The 25,529-nt window shown below is 44.3% G+C and overlaps 1 protein-coding gene across 1 annotated transcript in view; it reads left to right on the plus strand.

Moving 5' to 3' along the window:
- Window positions 1-25,529, plus strand: part of LOC128704740 (mucin-3B) — a 270,077-nt gene that overhangs the window by 162,385 nt on the left and 82,163 nt on the right. Inside the window, exons 12-13 of the mRNA XM_070079522.1 lie at window positions 3,308-3,420; window positions 4,301-4,463. Coding sequence (XP_069935623.1) covers window positions 3,308-3,420; window positions 4,301-4,463 — 276 coding nt within the window. The remainder of the gene's footprint in view (window positions 1-3,307; window positions 3,421-4,300; window positions 4,464-25,529) is intronic.

Raw genomic sequence — 25,529 nt, forward strand, 5'->3', positions numbered from 1 at the left:
TCCAGGTAAACTCCAGGTATATATATATATATATATATATATATATATATATATATATTTATATATATATTTATATATATATTTATATATATATATATATATATATATATATATATATATATATATATATATATATATATATATATATATATATATATATATATATATATATATATATATATATATATATATATATATATATATATATATATATAATCTCCTAGGTAGTAGGTTGGTAGACAACAACCACCCAGGGAGGTACTACCGTCCTGTGGTAGTAGGTTGGTAGACAACCACCCAGGGAGGTACTACCGTCCTGTGGTAGTAGGTTGGTAGACAACAACCACCCAGGGAGGTACTACCGTCCTGTGGTAGTAGGTTGGTAGACAACAACCACCCAGGGAGGTACTACCGTCCTGTGGTAGTAGGTTGGTAGACAACAACCACCCAGGGAGGTACTACCGTCCTGTGGTAGTAGGTTGGTAGACAACAACCACCCAGGGAGGTACTACCGTCCTGTGGTAGGTTGGTAGACAGCAACCACCCAGGGAGGTACTACCGTCCTGTGGTAGTAGGTTGGTAGACAACAACCACCCAGGGAGGTACTACCGTCCTGTGGTAGTAGGTTGGTAGACAGCAACCACCCAGGGAGGTACTACCATCCTGTGGTAGTAGGTTGGTAGACAACAACCACCCAGTTAGGTACTACCGTCCTGTGGTAGTAGGTTGGTAGACAACAACCACCCAGGGAGGTACTACCGTCCTGTGGTAGTAGGTTGGTAGACAACAACTGCCCAGGGAGGTACTACCGTCCTGTGGTAGTAGGTTGGTAGACAACAACCACCCAGGGAGGTACTACCGTCCTGTGGTAGTAGGTTGGTAGACAACAACTGCCCAGGGAGGTACTACCGTCCTGCCAAGTGAGTGTACAACAAAATCCTGTAATTGTTTTACATGATGGTAGGATTGCTGGTGTCTTTTGTCTGTCTCATAAACATGCAAGATTACAGGTACGTCTTGCTACTTCTACTTACACTTAGATCACACTACACATACATGTACAAGCATATATATACACACACCTCTGAGTTTTCTTCTATTTTCTTTCTAGTTCTTGTTCTTGTTTATTTCCTCTTATCTCCATGGGGAAGTGGAACAGAATTCTTCCTCCGTAAGCCATGTGTGTTGTAAGAGGCGACTAAAATGCCGGGAGCAAGGTGCTAGTAACCCCTTCTCCTGTATATATTACTAAATTTAAAAAGATTAACTTTCGTTTTTCTTTTTGGGCCACCCTGCCTGGGTAGGATATGGCCGGTTTGTTGAAATATATATATATATATATTATATATATATATATATATATATATATATATATATATATGTTGAATAGGTAAAATTGGCCAATTAGCAAGAACTCATTTAAAATTAAGTCCTTTCTGAAATTTTGTCTTATACATTTAAATATATATGTTTTCATTTATGTTAATGTAAAAATTAATAATTTTGTACCAAAAGCACTTAAGAAAACTTACCTGACCTTATTATAACAAGCACAATTTAATTTAGCCTAATCTGACTAAATATATTTTAGATAAGTTTGCAATAATTTAACAATACATGAAGACAATGAAATGCATATTTTCGTTAGTCTAGAATGATTTTTGCGAAATTATTGCATACACAAATTTTCACTTGACTTGTTCGGCAAGAAGAGCATTGCTACTTAAGCCAAAATAGCAAGTTTTGCCTATTCGGCACGAGATATATACAGTAGACCCCCGATTTACAGCCATAATCTGTTCCAGAAGGTTGGCCGAAAACCGAAGTAATATTTCCCATAAGAAATAATGTAAATCCAATTAATCCATTCCAGACACTCAAAAATATTAAAAATTTTTTTTTAAAGAGTAACTATAGTTTTACATACAGGAAGAAAAATGAGAACGAAATATAAACCACAATTTTTAATGATAAATGAACATTATATACCTTTATTGAAGAAGACAAGAAGGGAGAGGGACGTGCAACACTTGGGTATCTTTACTGAGGAAACGTTTCGCCACACGGTGGTTTCATCAGTCCATACAAAGGAGAAACATGAAGAACAGGAGGAGAATGAGTTAATCAGTCCCTCAACCTTGAGTCGATGTGGTCAGTCCATCAATCTTGAATAGAATACGGCATATGTGCAGAGAAGCAGCTTATATACCATAGACAGGAGAGGTGCAGCAGTCGTAGGTGGTGTCACGTTTGTCCAATGTGGAAGTAGGTCGTGCCCAACGGTCTAATTTATCAACGTGTTGGTTCTCTGAACCATTCATCTACAGGGGAGAGGAAGTTGGGAATCCCCCTCCATAAGGATTTCAGGTATCAAAACCCACTCTAGGGTTATGTCCCTTTGTCATTTACTACCACAGTACATTCATTACTTAACTTAAAATATCTGTAGCCTTAATGTAGGGTGAGAGGTAAGTAGTATTTATTTGTAGGAAGTCAGTGTAGGCAGCGGTAGATGTAGGTACACGTATGTAGCCATCCCCCAGGCTACACTACACAGCCATATTATTACCATCGACATACCATGTTCACCGAGTTTAATTAATCATTTCTAACAACTACCTTTATGCCATCCTAAACAAAGGGAGAAGTAATGAATAATTCATGCCGAGAATTGTAAACAAGTGTGTATGAAGGGCGGTTACTGGGCGAGACGCCAGATTTACAGTTTTCTCTAACACTAAAGCAGAGAAAATGTAATGTTTATTCTCCACCTTCCTCCCTCCTCCTCCTTGATTCGCCGGTACTCACCGCGCGGTAGCATATAAACATTGCATGTTTATATGCTATGTTTATATGCTATGTAATAAGTTTCTTATATAATTTGAAGAAAATTCCATAGATGGATTAATGAAAATGTCTATATTAACCTAAAATAAGACATTTAATGTGCCCAAGAGTGATTATTATTACGTGTCCAATATGGCCGATTTCCGAGTTGCTGGCCGAAATCCAGGATGGACCGTGCCGTTGGGGCTTTGACCCCTGGAACTCTCTCCAGGTAATAGAATTTCAGCCAAAAAAAGTGGCCAAAATCTGATTTGACCAATATCCACACGAGCCTATATCCAGGGGTCAGCTGTATATACATGTATATATCCAGAATCTACCTGGACTTCTGCAACATTGCAAGCTTCTGATAATGTTTTAAGTGCAACATGAAAGGCCTAGAGAGCTATCAGCGATGCATATGGAAACTGAAGGATTTTCACAATATTTGAGGTGGGTTAACGTGGGTGTGCTTTTCCAGGAAGGTGGGTCGGTGGTGGGCCGTGGCGATGGTGCTGATGTACAGCTGATGGGTGATGGCGTAGCCCCGTCTCACTGTACCTTAGTACATGCTGCTACTGCTGTTACTCTCAGGTACCTGCAGTACTACTATTACTACTGCTACTACTATTACTACTGCTGTTACTATTACTACTATACTACTACTATTACTATGCTGCTACTATTACTACTATGCTACTACTATTACTACTATTACTACTATTACTACTATTACTAGTACTATTACTATTACTAGTACTACTATTAACATAAGAACATAAGAAAGGAGGAACACTGCAGCAGGCCTGTTGGCCCATACTAGGCAGGTCCTTTACAATTCATCCCACTAACAAACATCTGACCAACCCAATTTTCAATGCTACCCAAGAAATAAGCTCTGATGTGCAAGTCCCACTCAAATCCAACCCCTCCCACTCATGTACTTATCCAACCTAAATTTGAAACTACCCAAAGTCCTAGCCTCAATAACCCAACTAGGTAGACTGTTCCACTCATCAACTACCCTATTTCCAAACCAATACTTTCCTATGTCCTTTCTAAATCTAAACTTATCTAATTTAATAGTACTACTATTACTAGTACTACTATTACTAGTACTACTACTATTACTAGTACTATTACTAGTAGTACTACTATTACTAGTACTATTACTAGTAGTACTACTATTACTAGTACTACTATTACTATTACTAGTACTATTACTACTATTACTAGTACTACTACTATTACTATTACCACTACTATTACTACTATTACCACTATGATTACTACTACTGCTACTACTACTATTACTACTACTGCTACTATACTACTATTATCACTACCAATAGTACTACCACTACTTAAAAGGCCAATAATTGTTATAGATTTCTCTGTAATCATCATTATTATTATTATTATTATTATTATTATTATTATTATTATTATTATTATTATTGTGTTAAATATTCAGATGTCTGAGTGGGTGTGAGGTGATGGTAAACAGTGAGACTGTTACTGAAGGAGGGTCGAAACGTCTCCGTGACGGAGATGAGGTCGTTATTGGCTCAAGATGCTTCACCTTCCATGCTCCTACGAGAGTGCGTCCACGCTCTAGCTCCTGTCCCCAACGTGAGGTGAGTTAAGATTTCTGGGGAGGCTGTGTGTGGGAGGCAGTGTACTCACCTAATTGTGGTTGCAGGGGTCGAGACTCAGCTCCTGGCCCCGCCACTTCACTGATCGCTACTAGGTCCTCTCTCTCTGCCTCCAGAGCTTTGTCATACCTCGTCTTAAAACTATGTATGGTTTCTGCCTCCACTACTTCACTTGCTAGGCTATTCCACTTCCTGACTACTCTATGACTGAAGAAATACTTCCTAACATCCCTGTGACTCGTCTGAGTCTTCAGCTTCCAATTGTGACCCCTTGTTTCTGTGTCCCATTTCTGGAACAACATGTCTCTGTCTATCTTGTCTATTCTACACAGTATTTTGTATGTCGTTATCATGTCTCCCCTGACCCGCCTGTCCTCCAATGTCGTGTCCGATTTCCCTTAACCATTCTTCATAGGACATTCTCCTTAGCTCCTGAACTAGCCTTGTTGCAAAGCTTTGCACTCTCTTCAATTTCTTGACGTGTTTGACCAGGTGTGGGTTCCAAACTGGTGCTGCATACTCCAGTATGGGCCTGACGTACACAGTGTACAGTGTCTTGAACAATTCCTTACTGAGGTATCGGAACGCTATTCTCAGGTTTGCCAGGCGCTCATATGCTGCAGCAGTTATCTGGTTGATGTCTGCCTCAGGAGATGTGCTCGGTGTTATACTCACCCCAAGATCTTTCTCCTTGAGTGAGGTTTGCAGTCCTTGGCCACCTAGTCTATACTCCGTCTGCGGTCTTCTTTGCCCTTCCCCGATCTTCATGACTTTGCATTTGGCGGTGTTAAATTCGAGAAGCCAGTTGCTGGACCAGGTGTCCAGTCTGTCCAGGTCTCTTTGAAGTCCTGTCTGATCCTCATCTGATTTAATTCTCCTCATTAACTTCACATCATCTGCAAACAGGGACACTTCTGAGTCTATCCTTTCCATCATGTCATTCACATATACCAAAAATAGCACTGGTCCTAGGACTGACCCCTGTGGGACCCCGCTTGTTACAGGTGCCCGCTGTGATACTTCATCCCGTACCATGACTCATTGTTGCCTCCCTGTCAGGTATTCTCTGATCCATTACAGTGCCCTTCCTGTTATATGCGCCTGATCCTTTAGTTTCTGCACTAATCACTTGTGAGGAACTGTGTCGAAGGCCTTCTTGCAGTCCAAGGAAATGCAATCAACCCACCCCTCTCTCTCGTGTCTTACTTCTGTTACTTTGTCATAGACTTCCAGAAGGTTTATGATACAGGATTTGCCTTTCATGAATCCGTGCTGGTTATCGTTTATAATCTTATTCCGTTCCATGTGTTCCACCACTCTCCTCCTGATAATCTTCTCCATAACTTTGCATACTATACACGTCAGTGACACAGGTCTGTAATTTAGTGCCTCTTTTCTGTCTCCTTTTTTAAAAATGGGAACTACATTTGCGGTCTTCCATACCTCAGGTAGTTGCCCAGTTTCAAGGGATGTGTTGAAGATTGTGGTTAATGGCACACAGTATATCTGCTCCCTCCCTGAGGACCCACGCGGAGATGTTGTCCGGTCCCATTGCCTTTGAGGTATCAAGATCATTAGCAGCTTCTGCACCACCTCTTCAGTCATCCCACCGCTGCCACCAATGTGAACGAGATTATTTGGTGGTGCTGCAGCGTAGGTTCAATGATAAACGTCTTCAGAGGCTTCTTTATTTTATTTGCAAAGTCGTGGTGGGTACACAGGCCTGTGTGTTTGTACCCATGGTCTGGGAGGGCCATGCCCACGAGGGAGAGAGGGAGTTGAATTGTTGACTGCTTCTAGGCCGTTGAGAGAGTGGGACCAGCATCCCACTGACCTGGGCAGGCCTAGAGGGCAGCACCTGAGTCCCATGAAATATGAACTAAGCTGTCTGTGCAGACAGTTTACCTGGACCTGGAGTTTACCTGGAGAGAGTTCCGGGGGTCAACGCCCCCGCGGCCCGGTCTGTGACCAGGCCTCCTGGTGGATCAGAGCCTGATCAACCAGGCTGTTGCTGCTGGCTGCACGCAAACCAACGTACGAGCCACAGCCCGGCTGATCCGGAACTGACTTTAGGTGCTTGTCCAGTGCCAGCTTGAAGACTGCCAGGGGTCTGTTGGTAATCCCCCTTATGTGTGCTGGGAGGCAGTTGAACAGTCTTGGGCCCCTGACACTTATTGTATGGTCTCTTAACGTGCTAGTGACACCCCTGCTTTTCATTGGGGGGATGGTGCATCGTCTGCCAAGTCTTTTGCTTTCGTAGTGAGTGATTTTCGTGTGCAAGTTCGGTACTAGTCCCTCTAGGATTTTCCAGGTGTATATAATCATGTATCTCTCCCTCCTGCATTCCAGGGAATACAGGTTTAGGAACCTCAAGCGCTCCCAATAATTGAGGTGTTTTATCTCCGTTATGCGCGCCGTGAAAGTTCTCTGTACATTTTCTAGGTCGGCAATTTCACCTGCCTTGAAAGGTGCTGTTAGTGTGCAGCAATATTCCAGCCTAGATAGAACAAGTGACCTGAAGAGTGTCATCATGGGCTTGGCCTCCCTAGTTTTGAAGGTTCTCATTATCCATCCTGTCATTTTTCTAGCAGATGCGATTGATACAATGTTATGGTCCTTGAAGGTGAGATCCTCCAACATGATCACTCCCAGGTCTTTGACGTTGGTGTTTCGCTCTATTTTGTGGCCAGAATTTGTTTTGTACTCTGATGAAGATTTAATTTCCTCATGTTTACCATATCTGAGTAATTGAAATTTCTCATCGTTGAACTTCATATTGTTTTCTGCAGCCCACTGAAAGATTTGGTTGATGTCTGCCTGGAGCTTTGCAGTGTCTGCAATGGAAGACACTGTCATGCAGATTCGGGTGTCATCTGCAAAGGAAGACACGGTGCTGTGGCTGACATCCTTGTCTATGTCGGATATGAGGATGAGGAACAAGATGGGAGCGAGTACTGTGCCTTGTGGAACAGAGCTTTTCACCGTAGCTGCCTCGGACTTTACTCTGTTGACGACTACTCTCTGTGTTCTGTTAGTGAGGAAATTATAGATCCATCGACCGACTTTTCCTGTTATTCCTTTAGCACGCATTTTGTGCGCTATTACGCCATGGTCACACTTGTCGAAGGCTTTTGCAAAGTCTGTATATATTACATCTGCATTCTTTTTGTCTTCTAGTGCATTTAGGACCTTGTCGTAGTGATCCAATAGTTGAGACAGACAGGAGCGATCTGTTCTAAACCCATGTTGCCCTGGGTTGTGTAACTGATGGGTTTCTAGATGGGTGGTGAACTTGCTTCTTAGGACCCTTTCAAAGATTTTTATGATATGGGATGTTAGTGCTATTGGTCTGTAGTTCTTTGCTGTTGCTTTACTGCCCCCTTTGTGGAGCGGGGCTATGTCTGTTGTTTTTAGTAACTGTGGGACGACCCCCGTGTCCATGCTCCCTCTCCATAGGATGGAAAAGGCTCGTGATAGGGGCTTCTTGCAGTTCTTGATGAACACAGAGTTCCATGAGTCTGGCCCTGGGGCAGAGTGCATGGGCATGTCATTTATCGCCTGTTCGAAGTCATTTGGCGTCAGGATAACATCGGATAGGCTTGTGTTAATCAAATTTTGTGGCTCTCTCATAAAAAATTAATTTTGATCTTCGACTCTCAGTCTGGTTAGCGGCTCGCTAAAAACTGAGTCATATTGGGACTTGAGTAGCTCACTCATTTCCTTGCTGTCATCTGTGTAGGACCCATCTTGTTTAAGTAGGGGCCCAATACTGGACGTTGTTCTCGATTTTGATTTGGCATAGGAGAAGAAATACTTTGGGTTTCTTTCGATTTCATTTATGGCTTTTAGTTCTTCCCGCGATTCCTGACTCCTAAAGGATTCTTTTAGCTTAAGTTCGATGCTTGCTATTTCTCTGACCAGTGTCTCCCTACGCATTTCAGATATATTGACCTCTTTTAGCCGCTCTGTTATTCTTTTCCGTCGCCTGTAAAGGGAGCGCCTGTCTACATATGTCATCCAGCACTTGTTGGTATATTTCCTGTTGGTGTCCCCCTCCGTCCTGTCTTTCCAGAGTCCTTCCTGTCTCCACTGTAAATACTTCCTTAAATCTCCTATTGAGCTCCTCACATAACTCTCGATCGTTACTTGTGAGTTCCCCATCTTCTGTCATTTTCTGTCATTTGATGCTATGTCATTTTCGTACTGTCACTGGGCCTCCCTCCTTATCTGTGCATATTCGTTTCTGGCTCTTCAACTGAACTCCTTGTTTTTCTGGGTCCTTTGCCTTCTATACCTCTTCGATTCTCTAAGGCACTTAGTTTTTGCCTCCCTGCACCTTTGGAGGCAGTGTGCGTGTGGGAGGCAGTGTATGTGGGGGAGGCAGTGTGTATGTGTGTGTGTGTGTACTCACCTAATTGTACTCACCTAATTGTGGTTGCAGGGGTCGAGACTCAGCTCCTGGCCCCGCCTCTTCACTGATCGCTACTGGATCCTCTCTCTGCTTCCTGAGCTTTGTCATACCTCTTCTTAAAACTATGTATGGTTCCTGCCTCCACTACTTCACTTGCTAGGCTATTCCACTTGCTGACAACTCTATGACTGTGTGTGTGTGTGTGTGTGTGTGTGTGTGTGTGTGTGTGTGTGTGTGTGTGTGTGTGTGTGTGTGTGTGGGGGGGGGAGGCATTGCGTGTGTAGGAGGCATTGCGTGTGTGGGAGGCAGTGTGTGTGTGTGGGAGGCTGTGTGTGTGTGTGTGGGAGGCGGTGTGTGTGTGTGTGTGTGTGTGTGTATGGGAGACAGTGTATGTGTGAGAGGCAGTGTGTGTGGGGGAGGCAGTGTGTGAGAGGCAGTGTGACAGTGTGTGCGAAAGGCAGTGTGAGGCAGTGTGTGGGAGGCAGTATTCAGGTGGAGTGGAGCCATGGTTGGTCAGCATTCATAATCTTATTAACTGACGGAGGAGGGAGTGACACTCAGGGGGAGGGGGAAGAGGAAGGGTGGCCCTAAGGGGGAGGGTAGAGTGGCCCTAATGGAGGATGGGGTGGCCCTAAGGGAGGAGGGTGAGGGGGGCCCTATGTGGGGAGGGTAGAGTGACCCTGAAGGGGTAGGGGGTGGCACTGAGGGGGTTGGAGGGTAGAGTGGCCCTGAAGGGGTAAGGGGTGGCACTGAGGGGTTGGAGGGTAGAGTGGCCCTGAAGGAGGGGATGGCACTGAGGGGTTGGAGGTAGAGTGGCCCTGAAGGAGGGGATGGCACTGAGGGGTTGGAGGGTAGAGTGGCCCTGAAGGGGTAAGGGGTGGCACTGAGGGGTTGGAGGGTAGAGTGGCCCTGAAGGAGGGGGTGGCACTGAGGGGTTTGGAGGGTAGAGTGGCCCTGAAGGAGGGGTTGGAGGGTAGAGTGGCCCTGAAGGGGTAAGGGGTGGCACTGAGGGGTTGGAAGGTAGGATGGCCATGAAGGAGGGGGTGGCACTGAGGGGTTGGAGGGTAGAGTGGCTCTGAAGGATGGGGTGGCACTGAGGGGTTGGAGGGTAGAGTGGCACTGAAGGGGTAGGGGGTGGCACTGAGGGGTTGGAGGGTAGAGTGGCCCTGAAGGAGGGGATGGCGCTGAGGGGTTGGAGGGTAGAGTGGCCCTGAAGGAGGGGATGGCGCTGAGGGGTTGGAGGGTAGAGTGGCCCTGAAGGAGGGGATGGCACTGAGGGGTTGGAGGTAGAGTGGCCCTGAAGGAGGGGATGGCACTGAGGGGTTGGAGGGTAGAGTGGCCCTGAAGGGGTAGGGGGTGGCACTGAGGGGGTTGGAGGGTAGAGTGGCCTTGGAGTGGGTGGCACTGAGGGGTTTGGAGGGTAGAGTGGCCCTGAAGGAGGGGTTGGAGGGTAGAGTGGCCCTGAAGGGGTAAGGGGTGGCACTGAGGGGTTGGAGGGTAGGGTGGCCATGAAGGAGGGGGTGGCACTGAGGGGTTGGAGGGTAGAGTGGCTCTGAAGGATGGGGTGGCACTGAGGGGTTGGAGGGTAGAGTGGCACTGAAGGGGTAAGGGGTGGCACTGAGGGGTTGGAGGGTAGAGTGGCTCTGAAGGATGGGGTGGCACTGAGGGGTTGGAGGGTAGAGTGGCCCTGAAGGAGGGGATGGCGCTGAGGGGTTGGAGGGTAGAGTGGCCCTGAAGGAGGGGGTGGCCCTATGGGAGGAGTGTGAGGGGTGGCCCTTGTAGAGCACCTCAGAGGCGGTTGACATCAGTGTGGTGGGGGGGAAGGGTGTTGTCAACGTGATAGATGGTAGGGGGAGGGTTGTGGGTGGGTGGGTTATAGACGGGTGGTGATGAAGCAGGATGCAGACCCACCCACCTACCCACCAAACCCACCTCACCCACCCAGCAGTAGTCAGCCTTAGTCTCTCAGTGTCCACTCGTCTCTCACACCTCACTAACATCTCTAAGCAATTTTAGAAAGTCTATTTCTATCTATTGGCGTGTGTATCTCTTAAGAAAGGTTAGAAAGTCTATTTCTATCTATTAAAGTGAGTAAGTTAGTAACATAACACATATATGTAGTGTATACTAGGAATATTATCCTGCCTTTCTGTGGCTACATTCATTAGGTACCTTTCTGTGGCTACATTCATTAGGAACCTTTCTGTGGCTACATTTATTAGGTACCTTTCTGTGGCTACATTCATTAGGTACCTTTCTGTGGCTGCATTCATTAGGTACCTTTCTGAGGCTACATAGGTACCTTGTAGCTGTCTTCTTGAACTGGTTCATGCTATGACTGGCTCTGACATGTGCAGGCAGTCTGTTCCAATCCTTTATTGCTGTACAATAAAAGGTGTTTGAAGCCTGGCACTGACTGTGGCTACTACACAGTTCTGTTTTCTCCCCCTAGTACTGTGACTGTTGTGTTCTCTCCCCCTAGTACTGTGACTGTTGTGTTCTCTCCCCCTAGTACTGTGACTGTTGTGTTCTCTCCCCCTAGTACTGTGACTGTTGTGTTCTCTCCCTCTAGTACTGTGACTGTTGTGTTCTCTCCCCCTAGTACTGTGACTGTTGTGTTCTCTCCCTCTAGTACTGTGACTGTTGTGTTCTCTCCCCCTAGTACTGTGACTGTTGTGTTCTCTCCCTCTAGTACTGTGTTGTGTTCTCCCCCACCTAGTACTGTGACTGTTGTGTTCTCTCCCCCTAGTACTGTGACTGTTGTGTTCTCTCCCTCTAGTACTGTGACTGTTGTGTTCTCTCCCTCTAGTACTGTGACTGTTGTGTTCTCTCCCCCTAGTACTGTGACTGTTGTGTTCTCTCCCCCTAGTACTGTGATTGTTGTGTTCTCTCCCCCTAGTACTGTGACTGTTGTGTTCTCTCCCCCTAGTACTGTGACTGTTGTGTTCTCTCCCCCTAGTACTGTGACTGTTGTGTTCTCTCCCTCTAGTACTGTGACTGTTGTGTTCTCTCCCCCTAGTACTGTGACTGTTGTGTTCTCTCCCCCTAGTACTGTGACTGTTGTGTTCTCTCCCCCTAGTACTGTGATTGTTGTGTTCTCTCCCCCTAGTACTGTGACTGTTGTGTTCTCTCCCCCTAGTACTGTGACTGTTGTGTTCTCCCCCTAGTACTGTGACTGTTGTGTTCTCTCAACCTAGTACTGTGACTGTTGTGTTCTCTCCCCCTAGTACTGTGACTGTTGTGTTCTCTCCCCCTAGTACCTGGAGTTTACCTGGAGAGAGTTCCGGGGGTCAACGCCCCCGCGGCCCGGTCTGAGACCAGGCCTCCTGGTGGATCAGAGCCTGATCAACCAGGCTGTTGCTGCTGGCTGCACGCAAACCAACATACGAGCCACAGCCCGGCTGATCCGGAACTGACTTTAGGTGCTTGTCCAGTGCCAGCTTGAAGACTGCCAGGGGTCTGTTGGTAATCCCCCTTATGTGTGCTGGGAGGCAGTTGAACAGTCTCGGGCCCCTGACACTTATTGTATGGTCTCTTAACGTGCTAGTGACACCCCTGCTTTTCATTGGGGGGATGGTGCATCGTCTGCCAAGTCTTTTGCTTTCGTAATGAGTGATTTTCGTGTGCAAGTTCGGTACTAGTCCCTCTAGGATTTTCCAGGTGTATATAATCATGTATCTCTCCCTCCTGCTTTCCAGGGAATACAGGTTTAGGAACCTCAAGCGCTCCCAATAATTGAGGTGTTTTATCTCCGTTATGCGCGCCGTGAAAGTTCTCTGTACATTTTCTAGGTCGGCAATTTCACCTGCCTTGAAAGGTGCTGTTAGTGTGCAGCAATATTCCAGCCTAGATAGAACAAGTGACCTGAAGAGTGTCATCATGGGCTTGGCCTCCCTAGTTTTGAAGGTTCTCATTATCCATCCTGTCATTTTTCTAGCAGATGCGATTGATACAATGTTATGGTCCTTGAAGGTGAGATCCTCCGACATGATCACTCCCAGGTCTTTGACGTTGGTGTTTCGCTCTATTTTGTGGCCAGAATTTGTTTTGTACTCTGATGAAGATTTAATTTCCTCATGTTTACCATATCTGAGTAATTGAAATTTCTCATCGTTGAACTTCATATTGTTTTCTGCAGCCCACTGAAAGATTTGGTTGATGTCTGCCTGGAGCTTTGCAGTGTCTGCAATGGAAGACACTGTCATGCAGATTCGGGTGTCATCTGCAAAGGAAGACATGGTGCTGTGGCTGACATCCTTGTCTATGTCGGATATAAGGATGAGGAACAAGATGGGAGCGAGTACTGTGCCTTGTGGAACAGAGCTTTTCACCGTAGCTGCCTCGGACTTTACTCTGTTGACGACTACTCTCTGTGTTCTGTTAGTGAGGAAATTATAGATCCATCGACCGACTTTTCCTGTTATTCCTTTAGCACGCATTTTGTGCGCTATTACGCCATGGTCACACTTGTCGAAGGCTTTTGCAAAGTCTGTATATATTACATCTGCATTCTTTTTGTCTTCTAGTGCATTTAGGACCTTGTCGTAGTGATCCAATAGTTGAGACAGACAGGAGCGACCTGTTCTAAACCCATGTTGCCCTGGGTTGTGTAACTGATGGGTTTCTAGATGGGTGGTGAACTTGCTTCTTAGGACCCTTTCAAAGATTTTTATGATATGGGATGTTAGTGCTATTGGTCTGTAGTTCTTTGCTGTTGCTTTACTGCCCCCTTTGTGGAGCGGGGCTATGTCTGTTGTTTTTAGTAACTGTGGGACGACCCCCGTGTCCATGCTCCCTCTCCATAGGATGGAAAAGGCTCGTGATAGGGGCTTCTTGCAGTTCTTGATGAACACAGAGTTCCATGAGTCTGGCCCTGGGGCAGAGTGCATGGGCATGTCATTTATCGCCTGTTCGAAGTCATTTGGCGTCAGGATAACATCGGATAGGCTTGTGTTAATCAAATTTTGTGGCTCTCTCATAAAAAATTCATTTTGATCTTCGACTCTCAGTCTGGTTAGCGGCTCGCTAAAAACTGAGTCATATTGGGACTTGAGTAGCTCACTCATTTCCTTGCTGTCATCTGTGTAGGACCCATCTTGTTTAAGTAGGGGCCCAATACTGGACGTTGTTCTCGATTTTGATTTGGCATAGGAGAAGAAATACTTTGGGTTTCTTTCGATTTCATTTATGGCTTTTAGTTCTTCCCGCGATTCCTGACTCCTAAAGGATTCTTTTAGCTTAAGTTCGATGCTTGCTATTTCTCTGACCAGTGTCTCCCTACGCATTTCAGATATATTGACCTCTTTCAGCCGCTCTGTTATTCTTTTCCGTCGCCTGTAAAGGGAGCGCCTGTCTCTTTCTGTTTTACATCTACTCCTCCTTTTTCTTAGAGGAATAAGCCTTGTGCATACATCGAGTGCCACCGAGTTAATCTGTTCTAGGCATAAGTTGGGGTCTGTGTTGCTTAGTATATCTTCCCAGCTTATATCGGTTAGGACTTGGTTTACTTGGTCCCACTTTATGTTTTTGTTATTGAAGTTGAATTTGGTGAATGCTCCCTCGTGACTAATCTCATTATGTCGGTCTGGGGCTCCGCGCATACATGACTGAACCTCAATTATGTTGTGATCTGAGTATATTGTTTTTGATATGGTGATATTTCTTATCAGATCATCATTGTTAGTGAAGATGAGGTCTAGTGTATTCTCCAGTCTAGTAGGCTCTATTATTTGCTGGTTTAAATTGAATTTTGTGCAGAGATTTAAAAGCTCGCGTGAGTGTGAGTTTTCATCAGAGCTGCCTCCTGGTGTTATTACTGCAACAGTATTATTTGCTATATTCCTCCATTTTAGGTGCCTTAAGTTGAAATCCCCCAGGAGCAAGATGTTGGGTGCAGGAGCTGGAAGGTTTTCCAGACAGTGGTCAATTTTTAACAGCTGTTCCTGGAATTGCTGGGGTGTTGCATCCGGAGGCTTGTAGACTATCACAATGACTAGGTTTTGGTTCTCGACCTTTACTGCTAAAACTTCCACTACATCATTTGAGGCATTTAGCAGTTCTGTGCAAACAAGTGACTCTGCAATGTACAGGCCAACCCCCCCCCCTTTTGCCTGTTCACTCTGTCACATCTGTATAGGTTGTAACCTGGGATCCATATTTCGTTGTCCAAGTGATCCTTTATGTGGGTCTCAGTGAAAGCCGCGAACATTGCCTTTGCCTCTGCAAGCAGTCCACGGATGAAAGGTATTTTGTTGTTTGTTGCTGGCTTTAGACCCTGTATATTTGCAAAGAAGAATGTTATCGGACTGGTGGTATTGTTGGTACTGGGGGGGGGATTTTTTTTCCGGCATTAGTATCTGTATCTGTTGGTTTGGAGTGTAGGCCATCGACTGGCCTCCACTCCAAACCAACAGATACTGTACTGTTGTGTTCTATCTCCCTTGTACTGTGACTGTTGTGTTCTCTCCCCCTAGTACTGTGACTGTTGTGTTCTCTCCACCTAGTACTGTGACTGTTGTGTTCTCTCCTCCTAGTACTGTGACTGTTGTGTTCTCTCCCCCTAGTACTGTGACTGTTGTTCTCTCCACCTAATACTGTGACTGTTGTGTTCTATCCACCTAGTACTGTGACTGTTGTGTTCTCTCCCCCTAGTACTGTGACTGCTGTGTTCTCTCCACCTAGTACTGTGACTGTTGTGTTCTCTCCCCCTAGTACTGTGACTGTTGTTGTGTTAGTACTGTGACTGTTGTTGTGTTAGTACTGTGACTGTTGTTGTGTTAGTACTGTGACTGTTGTTGTGTTAGTACTGTGACTGTTGTTGTGTTAGTACTGTGACTGTTGTTGTGTTAGTACTGTGACTGTTGTTGTGTTAGTACTGTGACTGTTGTTGTGTTAGTACTGTGACTGTTGTGTTCTCTCCACCTAGTACTGTGACTGTTTTGTTCTCTCCCCCTAGTACTGTGACTGTTGTGTTCTCTCCAGCTAGTACTGTGACTGTTGTGTTCTCTCCCCCTACTACTGTGACTGTTGTGTTCTCTCCCCCTAGTACTGTGACTGTTGTGTTCTCTCCCCCTAGTACTGTGACTGTTGTGTTCTCTCCACCTAGTACTGTGACTGTTGTGTTCTCTCCCCCTAGTACTGTGACTTGTGTTCTCTCCCCCTAGTACTGTGACTGTTGTGTTCTCTCCCCGTAGTACTGTGACTGTTGTGTTCTCTCCCCCTAGTACTGTGACTGTTGTGTTCTCTCCCCCTAGTACTGTGACTGTTGTGTTCTCTCCCCATAGTACTGTGACTGTTGTGTTCTCTCCCCCTAGTACTGTGACTGTTGTGTTCTCTCCCCTTGTACTGTGACTGTTGTGTTCTCTCCCCCTAGTACTGTGACTGTTTTGTTCTCTCCACCTAGTACTATGTTGTGTTCTCTCCACCTAGTACTATGTTGTGTTCTCTCCACCTAGTACTATGATTGTTGTGTTCTCTCCCCCTAGTACTGTGACTGTTGTTCTCTCCACCTAGTACTGTGACTGTTGTGTTCTATCCACCTAGTACTGTGACTGTTGTGTTCTCTCCCCCTAGTACTGTGACTGCTGTGTTCTCTCCACCTAGTACTGTGACTGTTGTGTTCTCTCCCCCTAGTACTGTGACTGTTGTTCTCTCCACCTAGTACTGTGACTGTTGTGTTCTCTCCCCCTAGTACTGTGACTGTTGTTCTCTCCACCTAGTACTGTGACTGTTGTGTTCTCTTCACCTAGTACTGTGACTGTTGTGTTCTCTCCACCTAGTACTATGATTGTTGTGTTCTCTCCACCTAGTACTATGATTGTTGTGTTCTCTCCACCTAGTACTGTGACTGTTGTGTTCTCTCCAACTAGTACTATGATTGTTGTGTTCTCTCCCCCTAGTACTATGACTGTTGTATTCTCTCCACCTAGTACTATGATTGTTGTGTTCTCTCCACCTAGTACTGTGACTGTTGTGTTCTCTCCACCTAGTACTATGATTGTTGTGTTCTCTCCCCCTAGTACTAGGACTGTTGTATTCTCTCCACCTAGTACTATGATTGTTGTGTTCTCTCCACCTAGTACTATGATTGTTGTGTTCTCTCCACCTAGTACTATGATTGTTGTGTTCTCTCCACCTAGTACTGTGACTGTTGTGTTCTCTCCCCCTAGTACTATGATTGTTGTGTTCTCCCCCCTAGTACTATGACTGTTGTATTCTCTCCACCTAGTAGTGTGACTGTTGTATTCTCTCCACCTAGTACTATGATTGTTGTGTTCTCTCCACCTAGTACTATGTTGTATTCTCTCCACCTAGTACTATGATTGTGTTCTCTCCACCTAGTACTATGTTGTATTCTCTCCACCTAGTACTATGACTGTTGTGTTCTCTCCCCCTAGTACTATGACTATTGTATTCTCTCCACCTAGTACTATGTTGTATTCTCTCCACCTAGTACTATGATTGTTGTGTTCTCTCCACCTAGTACTATGTTGTGTTAAGTAAAAGGACACAAGTGCAACTAATGTGACATTTATTGTGGCAACGTTTCGCTCTCCAGGAGCTTTATCAAGCCATTACAAACAATACATGGACACAGAGGGTATATAAAGGCTCAGAGTGAGGTGAATACTAGTGAGGTACCATTTCGATGTTCACTAGTGGTAGTAGTAGTAGTAGTAGTAGTAGTAGTAGTGACAAAAGTAATACAATATGGTAGAGCAATTAATTCGTACATGAGTAAAAGGATATAAAAGCTATTACTTGGGTAACATAAAAATAGGTTGGACAAATATAAACTGGAATGAGGCAGGTTGTTTCAGTGTTCACTCTCTGTGCTTTGTGTAGTATAACAGGAGAGACTATGTGATGGCAGGGTTTACTGTTTTCAGGAGGATTCTTGCTAAGACTTCGGAGATGGTGAAGCTGCCGTTGTTTTGTTTAATTGTATTCGAAACAGCGATCAGTGCTGATTCAAGGCACTTGCGTGTGCGGAAATTAGTTTCTTTTATCACTAATTGGGCGTCTCTGAATTTCATAAGATGATTGGTGGAATTTCGGTGTTGTACACAGGCGTTGTTTAAGTTGTCGTTCCTACATGCGTATATGTGTTCATTGAGGCGGGTGTCGAGGTTTCTTGCTGTTTCACCTACGTAGATCTTGTCACAGCCTCCACAAGGTATAGTGTAAACTCCTGCATTGACTGGTTCGTGGTGCTTGGGTTTTGTCCTGGTTAGATCCTTTATTGAAGTGGTAGAAGCGATGGCGACTCTGGTGTTAGCTTGTGAAAGTACTTTTGAGACGTTTAGTGCAACCTGGCTGTTGGGAAGAATTATAACTTTGTTGGGAGAGGTGTTGGTGCGTGGAGAATTGATGATCTGAAGAGCTCTTTTCTTGCAGTCTTTGATGAAAAAAGAAGGAAATTGTAACTCAGTGAATGTTTGGTGAATGTATGTACACTCCTCGTCAAGAAACTCAGGACTACAAATTCGGTATGCTCTTAGGAAAAACCCGATGATGATGCCTCTTTTGGTCTTGGTATCTTGACTGGAATAGAAGTGTGTGAGATCATTTTTATTGGTGGGTTTCCGATAAACTTGAAATCTTAGGTTGTTGTCTACTTTGTGAATGAGGACGTCGAGGAAAGGTAGCTTGTCATTGGACTCTTCTTCTAGTGTAAACTGAATCGCTGGTTCAACTGCGTTGAGCCTTGCCTGAAGATCCCGTACATCAAAACGTTTTGGAGTTATTACGAGGACATCGTCCACGTAACGTAACCAAGTGACGCTTGAAGGGATGATGTTGGCGAAGTGTTCGGACTCTAGGTGTTCCATGTATAAGTTGGCTAGGACGGCACTTATTGGGGACCCCATTCCCATGCCGTAGGTTTGTTTGTAGAGCTTGTTATTGAAGGAAAAACAGTTGAAGTTAACACAGAGTTCAATCAAGTCAACAAAATCTCCGGGAGGTAAAGGAAGATTAAGGTCCTGGTTGACTTTACGTCGTAGAACCTCGATGGCTTTTTTGGTAGGTACTTTTGTGAAGAGGGAAGTCACATCCAAACTGCTTAGTTTCTTGTTACGGATGGAGAGGTTACGGATGCGGTTGAGAAGGTCGCCTGAGTGTTTAAGATGAGCGGGGCTGATGGTCCCCAGAAGGCAGGAAAGATGTTTGGCAAGAACTCCGGCTAGTTTGTGTGGAGCACTGCCTATTCCTGACGTGATTGGTCTGAGAGGAATATTGTGTTTATGGGTCTTGGGTAAACCATACATGTGTGCTGGTTTAGGGTTGCTTGGTAACAAGTACAGAAGTTTCTTCCCTTCTCTAGTGCGTTTGAGTATTTGTCTGGTTTTGTATAGAAAGTCTTTGGTGAGCGTCTCCCACTGTTGAGTGCTGATGGGTTCGTAAGTAGATTGATCATTCAAAAGGTCCATCATTTTAGTGTTGTAGTCACTGGTGTTGAGTATGACGACTCCACCTCCTTTGTCGGCGGTGGTGACGATAATGTTGGGGTCGTTGGCGAGGTCCTTAAGGGCAGTGATGTATCTTCTAGGAAGATTAGAAGAAGAAGGTTCACATAAAGCTGGCATCATCATCGGGTTTTTCCTAAGAGCATACCGAATTTGTAGTCCTGAGTTTCTTGACGAGGAATGTACTTACATTCACCAAACATTCACTGAGTTACAATTTCCTTCTTTTTTCATCAAAGACTGCAAGAAAAGAGCTCTTCAGATCATCAATTCTCCACGCATCAACACCGCTCCCAACAAAGTCATAATTCTTCCCAACAGCCAGGTTGCACTAAACGTCTCAAAAGTACTTTCACAAGCTAACACCAGAGTCGCCATCGCTTCTACCACTTCAATAAAAGATCTAACCAGGACAAAACCCAAGCACCACGAACCAGTCAATGCAGGAGTTTACACTATACCCTGTGGAGGCTGTGACAAGATCTACGTAGGTGAAACAGCAAGAAACCTCGACACCCGCCTCAATGAACACATATACGCATGTAGGAACGACAACTTAAACAACGCCTGTGTACAACACCGAAATTCCACCAATCATCTTATGAAATTCAGAGACGCCCAATTAGTGATAAAAGAAACTAATTTCCGCACACGCAAGTGCCTTGAATCAGCACTGATCGCTGTTTCGAATACAATTAAACAAAACAACGGCAGCTTCACCATCTCCGAAGTCTTAGCAAGAATCCTCCTGAAAACAGTAAACCCTGCCATCACATAGTCTCTCCTGTTATACTACACAAAGCACAGAGAGTGAACACTGAAACAACCTGCCTCATTCCAGTCTATATTTGTCCAACCTATTTTTATGTTACCCAAGTAATAGCTTTTATATCCTTTTACTCATGTACGAATTAATTGCTCTACCATATTGTATTACTTTTGTCACTACCACTACTACTACTACTACTACTACTACTACCACTAGTGAACATCGAAATGGTACCTCACTAGTATTCACCTCACTCTGAGCCTTTATATACCCTCTGTGTCCATGTATTGTTTGTAATGGCTTGATAAAGCTCCTGGAGAGCGAAACGTTGCCACAATAAATGTCACATTAGTTGCACTTGTGTCCTTTTACTTTACATATTGTCGGTAATTCTACCAACTTTATTACAATATGTTGTGTTCTCTCCACCTAGTACTATGTTGTGTTCTCTCCACCTAGTACTGTGACTGTTGTGTTCTCTCCCCCCAGTACTGTGACTGTTGTGTTCTCTCCACCTAGTACTATGTTGTGTTCTCTCCACCTAGTACTGTGACTGTTGTGTTCTCTCCACCTAGTACTGTGATTGTTGTGTTCTCTCCACCTAGTACTGTGACTGTTGTGTTCTCTCCACCTAGTACTGTGACTGTTGTGTTCTCTCCACCTAGTACTGTGATTGTTGTGTTCTCTCCACCTAGTACTGTGACTGTTGTGTTCTCTCCACCTAGTACTGTGACTGTTGTGTTCTCTCCCCCTAGTACTGTGATTGTTCTGTTCTCTCCACTTAATACTATGTTGTGTTCTCTCCACCTAGTACTGTGACTGTTGTGTTCTCTCCACCTAGTACTGTGATTGTTGTGTTCTCTCCACCTAGTACTATGTTAGTGTTCTCTCCACCTAGTACTATGTTGGTGTTCTCTCCACCTAGTACTGTGATTGTTGTGTTCTCTCCACCTAGTACTATGTTAGTGTTCTCTCCACCTAGTACTGTGACTTGTATTCTCTCCACCTAGTACTGTGATTGTTGTGTTCTCTCCACCTAGTACTATGTGTGTTCTCTCCACCTAGTACTGTGACTGTTGTGTTCTCTCCACCTAGTACTGTGATTGTTGTGTTCTCTCCACCTAGTACTGTGATTGTTGTGTTCTCTCCACCTAGTATTGTGACTGTTGTGTTCTCTCCACCTAGTACTGTGATTGTTGTGTTTTCTCCACCTAGTACTGTGATTGTTGTGTTCTCTCCACCTAGTACTGTGACTGTTGTGTTCTCTCCACCTAGTACTGTGACTGTTGTGTTCTCTCCACCTAGTACTGTGACTGTTGTGTTCTCTCCACCTAGTACTGTGATTGTTGTGTTTTCTCCACCTAGTACTGTGATTGTTGTGTTCTGTCCACCTAGTACTGTGATTGTTGTGTTCTCTCCACCTAGTACTATGTTGTGTTCTCTCCACCTAGTACTGTGACTGTTGTGTTCTCTCCCCCTAGTACTATGAGTGTTGTGTTCTCTCCCCCTAGTACTGTGACTGTTGTCTCTCCCCCTAGTACTATGACTGTTGTGTTCTCTCCACCTAGTACTATGTTGTGCTCTCTCCACCTAGTACTATGTTGTGTTCTCTCCCCCTAGTACTATGTCTGTTGTGTTATCTCCACCTAGTACTGTGTTGTGTTCTCTCCACCTAGTACTGTGACTGTTGTGTTCTCTCCCCCCAGTACTGTGACTGTTGTGTTCTCTCCACCTAGTACTATGACTGTTGTGTTCTCTCCACCTAGTACTATGTTGTGTTCTCTCCACCTAGTACTATGACTGTGGTGTTCTCTCCATCTAGTACTATGTTGTGTTCTCTCCACCTAGTACTATGTTGTGTTCTCTCCACCTAGTACTATGACTGTTGTGTTCTCTCCACCTAGTACTGTGTTGTGTTCTCTCCACCTAGTACTGTGACTGTTGTGTTCTCTCCACCTAGTACTGTGACTTGTGTTCTCTCCACCTAGTACTGTGACTGTTGTGTTCTCTCCACCTAGTACTGTGACTGTTGTGTTCTCTCCACCTAGTACTATGTTGTGTTCTCTCCACCTAGTACTGTGACGTGTTCTCTCCATTCAGTACTGTGACTGTTGTGTTCTCTCCCCCTAGTACTGTGACTGTTGTGTTCTCTCCGCTTAGTACTGTGACTGTTGTGTTCTCTCCCCCTAGTACTATGACTGTTGTGTTCTCTCCACCTATTACTGTGACTGTTGTGTTCTCTCCACCTAGTACTGTGACTGTTGTGTTCTCTCCACCTAGTACTGTGACTGTTGTGTTCTCTCCACCTAGTACTGTGACTGTTGTGTTCTCTCCACCTAGTACTATGTTGTGTTCTCTCCACCTAGTACTGTGACTTGTGTTCTATCCACCTAGTACTGTGACTGTTGTGTTCTCTCCACCTAGCACTATGTTGTGCTCTCTCCATCTAGTACTGTGACTGTTGTGTTCTCTCCACCTAGTACTATGTGTGTTCTCTCCACCTAGTACTGTGACTTGTGTTCTATCCACCTAGTACTGTGACTGTTGTGTTCTCTCCACCTAGTACTATGTTGTGTTCTCTCCACCTAGTACTGTGACTTGTGTTCTATCCACCTAGTACTGTGACTGTTGTGTTCTCTCCACCTAGTACTATGTTGTGTTCTCTCCACCTAGTACTGTGACTTGTGTTCTATCCACCTAGTACTGTGACTGTTGTGTTCTCTCCACCTAGTACTGTGACTGTTGTGTTAGTGGACTGGTGTGGGTGGCATCCTGGGTGTTAGTGGACTGGTGTGGGTGGCATCCTGGGTGTTAGTGGACTGGTGTTGATGGCATCCTGGGTGTTAGTGGACTGGTGTGGGTGGCATCCTGGGTGTTAGTGGACTGGTGTGGGTGGCATCCTGGGTGTTAGTGGACTGGTGTGGGTGGCATCCTGGGTGTTAGTGGACTGGTGCGGGTGGCATCCTGGGTGTTAGTGGACTCGTGTGGGTGGCATCCTGGGTGTTAGTGGACTGGTGTTGGTGGCATCCTGGGTGTTAGTGGACTGGTGTGGGTGGCATCCTGGGTGTTAGTGGACTGGTGTGGGTGGCATCCTGGGTGTTAGTGGACTGGTGTGGGTGGCATCCTGGGTGTTAGTGGACTGGTGTGGGTGGCATCCTGGGTGTTAGTGGACTGGTGTGGGTGGCATCCTGGGTGTTAGTGGACTGGTGTGGGTGGCATCCTGGGGGACAAGACTGAGGACCACAATGGAAATAAGACAGTCCACGATGACACTGACTTTCTTGGGTTATCCTGGCTGGCTAACCCTCCAGAGTTAAAAATCCGAACGAACTATTATCTTAACTAGTGAAATATTAACAAAGATATATTAACACAGACATCATTTACCAGTATTGTCTACCTTATTGACCAGTATTGTGTACCTTATTTACCAGTATTGTCTACCTTATTGACCAGTATTGTGTACCTTATTGACCAGTATTGTCTACCTTATTGACCAGTATTGTCTACCTTATTGACCAGTATTGTGTACCTTATTGACCAGTATTGTCTACCTTATTGATCAGTATTGTCTACCTTATTGACCAGTATTGTCTACCTTATTGACCAGTATTGTCTACCTTATTTACCAGTATTGTCTACCTTATTGACCAGTATTGTGTACCTTATTGACCAGTATTGTCTACCTTATTGATCAGTATTGTCTACCTTATTGACCAGTATTGTCTACCTTATTGACCAGTATTGTGTACCTTATTGACCAGTATTGTCTACCTTATTGACCAGTATTGTGTACCTTATTTACCAGTATTGTCTACCTTATTGACCAGTATTGTCTACCTTATTGACCAGTATTGTCTACCTTATTGACCAGTATTGTGTACCTTATTGACCAGTATTGTGTACCTTATTGACCAGTATTGTGTACCTTATTGATCAGTATTGTCTACCTTATTGACCAGTATTGTCTACCTTATTGACCAGTATTGTCTACCTTATTGACCAGTATTGTGTACCTTATTGACCAGTATTGTCTACCTTATTTACCAGTATTGTCTACCTTATTTACCAGTATTGTCTACCTTATTTACCAGTATTGTCTACCTTATTTACCAGTATTGTCTACCTTATTTACCAGTATTGTCTACCTTATTTACCAGTATTGTCTACCTTATTGACCAGTATTGTGTACCTTATTTACCAGTATTGTCTACCTTATTTACCAGTATTGTCTACCTTATTTACCAGTATTGTCTACCTTATTTACCAGTATTGTCTACCTTATTGACCAGTATTGTGTACCTTATTTACCAGTATTGTCTACCTTATTGACCAGTATTGTCTACCTTATTTACCAGTATTGTCTACCTTATTGACCAGTATTGTCTACCTTATTTACCAGTATTGTCTACCTTATTGACCAGTATTGTCTACCTTATTGACCAGTATTGTCTACCTTATTGACCAGTATTGTCTACCTTATTGACCAGTATTGTCTACCTTATTGACCAGTATTGTGTACCTTATTTACCAGTATTGTCTACCTTATTGACCAGTATTGTCTACCTTATTTACCAGTATTGTCTACCTTATTGACCAGTATTGTCTACCTTATTTACCAGTATTGTCTACCTTATTTACCAGTATTGTCTACCTTATTGACCAGTATTGTCTACCTTATTGACCAGTATTGTCTACCTTATTGACCAGTATTGTCTTCCTTATTGACCAGTATTGTCTACCTTATTTACCAGTATTGTCTACCTTATTGACCAGTATTGTCTACCTTATTGACCAGTATTGTCTACCTTATTTACCAGTATTGTCTACCTTATTGACCAGTATTGTCTACCTTATTGACCAGTATTGTCTACCTTATTGACCAGTATTGTCTACCTTATTGACCAGTATTGTCTACCTTATTGACCAGTATTGTCTACCTTATTGACCAGTATTGTCTACCTTATTGACCAGTATTGTCTACCTTATTGACCAGTATTGTCTACCTTATTTACCAGTATTGTCTACCTTATTGACCAGTATTGTCTACCTTATTTACCAGTATTGTCTACCTACCAGTATTGTCTACCTTATTACCAGTATTGTCTACCTTATTTACCAGTATTGTCTACCTTATTGACCAGTATTGTCTACCTTATTGACCAGTATTGTCTACCTTATTTACCAGTATTGTCTACCTTATTGACCAGTATTGTCTACCTTATTTACCAGTATTGTCTACCTTATTTACCAGTATTGTCTACCTTATTGACCAGTATTGTCTACCTTATTGACCAGTATTGTCTACCTTATTGACCAGTATTGTCTACCTTATTTACCAGTATTGTCTACCTTATTGACCAGTATTGTCTACCTTATTTACCAGTATTGTCTACCTTATT

The sequence above is a fragment of the Cherax quadricarinatus genome, chromosome 99 (assembly GCF_038502225.1).
Source record: "Cherax quadricarinatus isolate ZL_2023a chromosome 99, ASM3850222v1, whole genome shotgun sequence".
NCBI classification, from domain to species: domain Eukaryota; kingdom Metazoa; phylum Arthropoda; class Malacostraca; order Decapoda; family Parastacidae; genus Cherax; species Cherax quadricarinatus.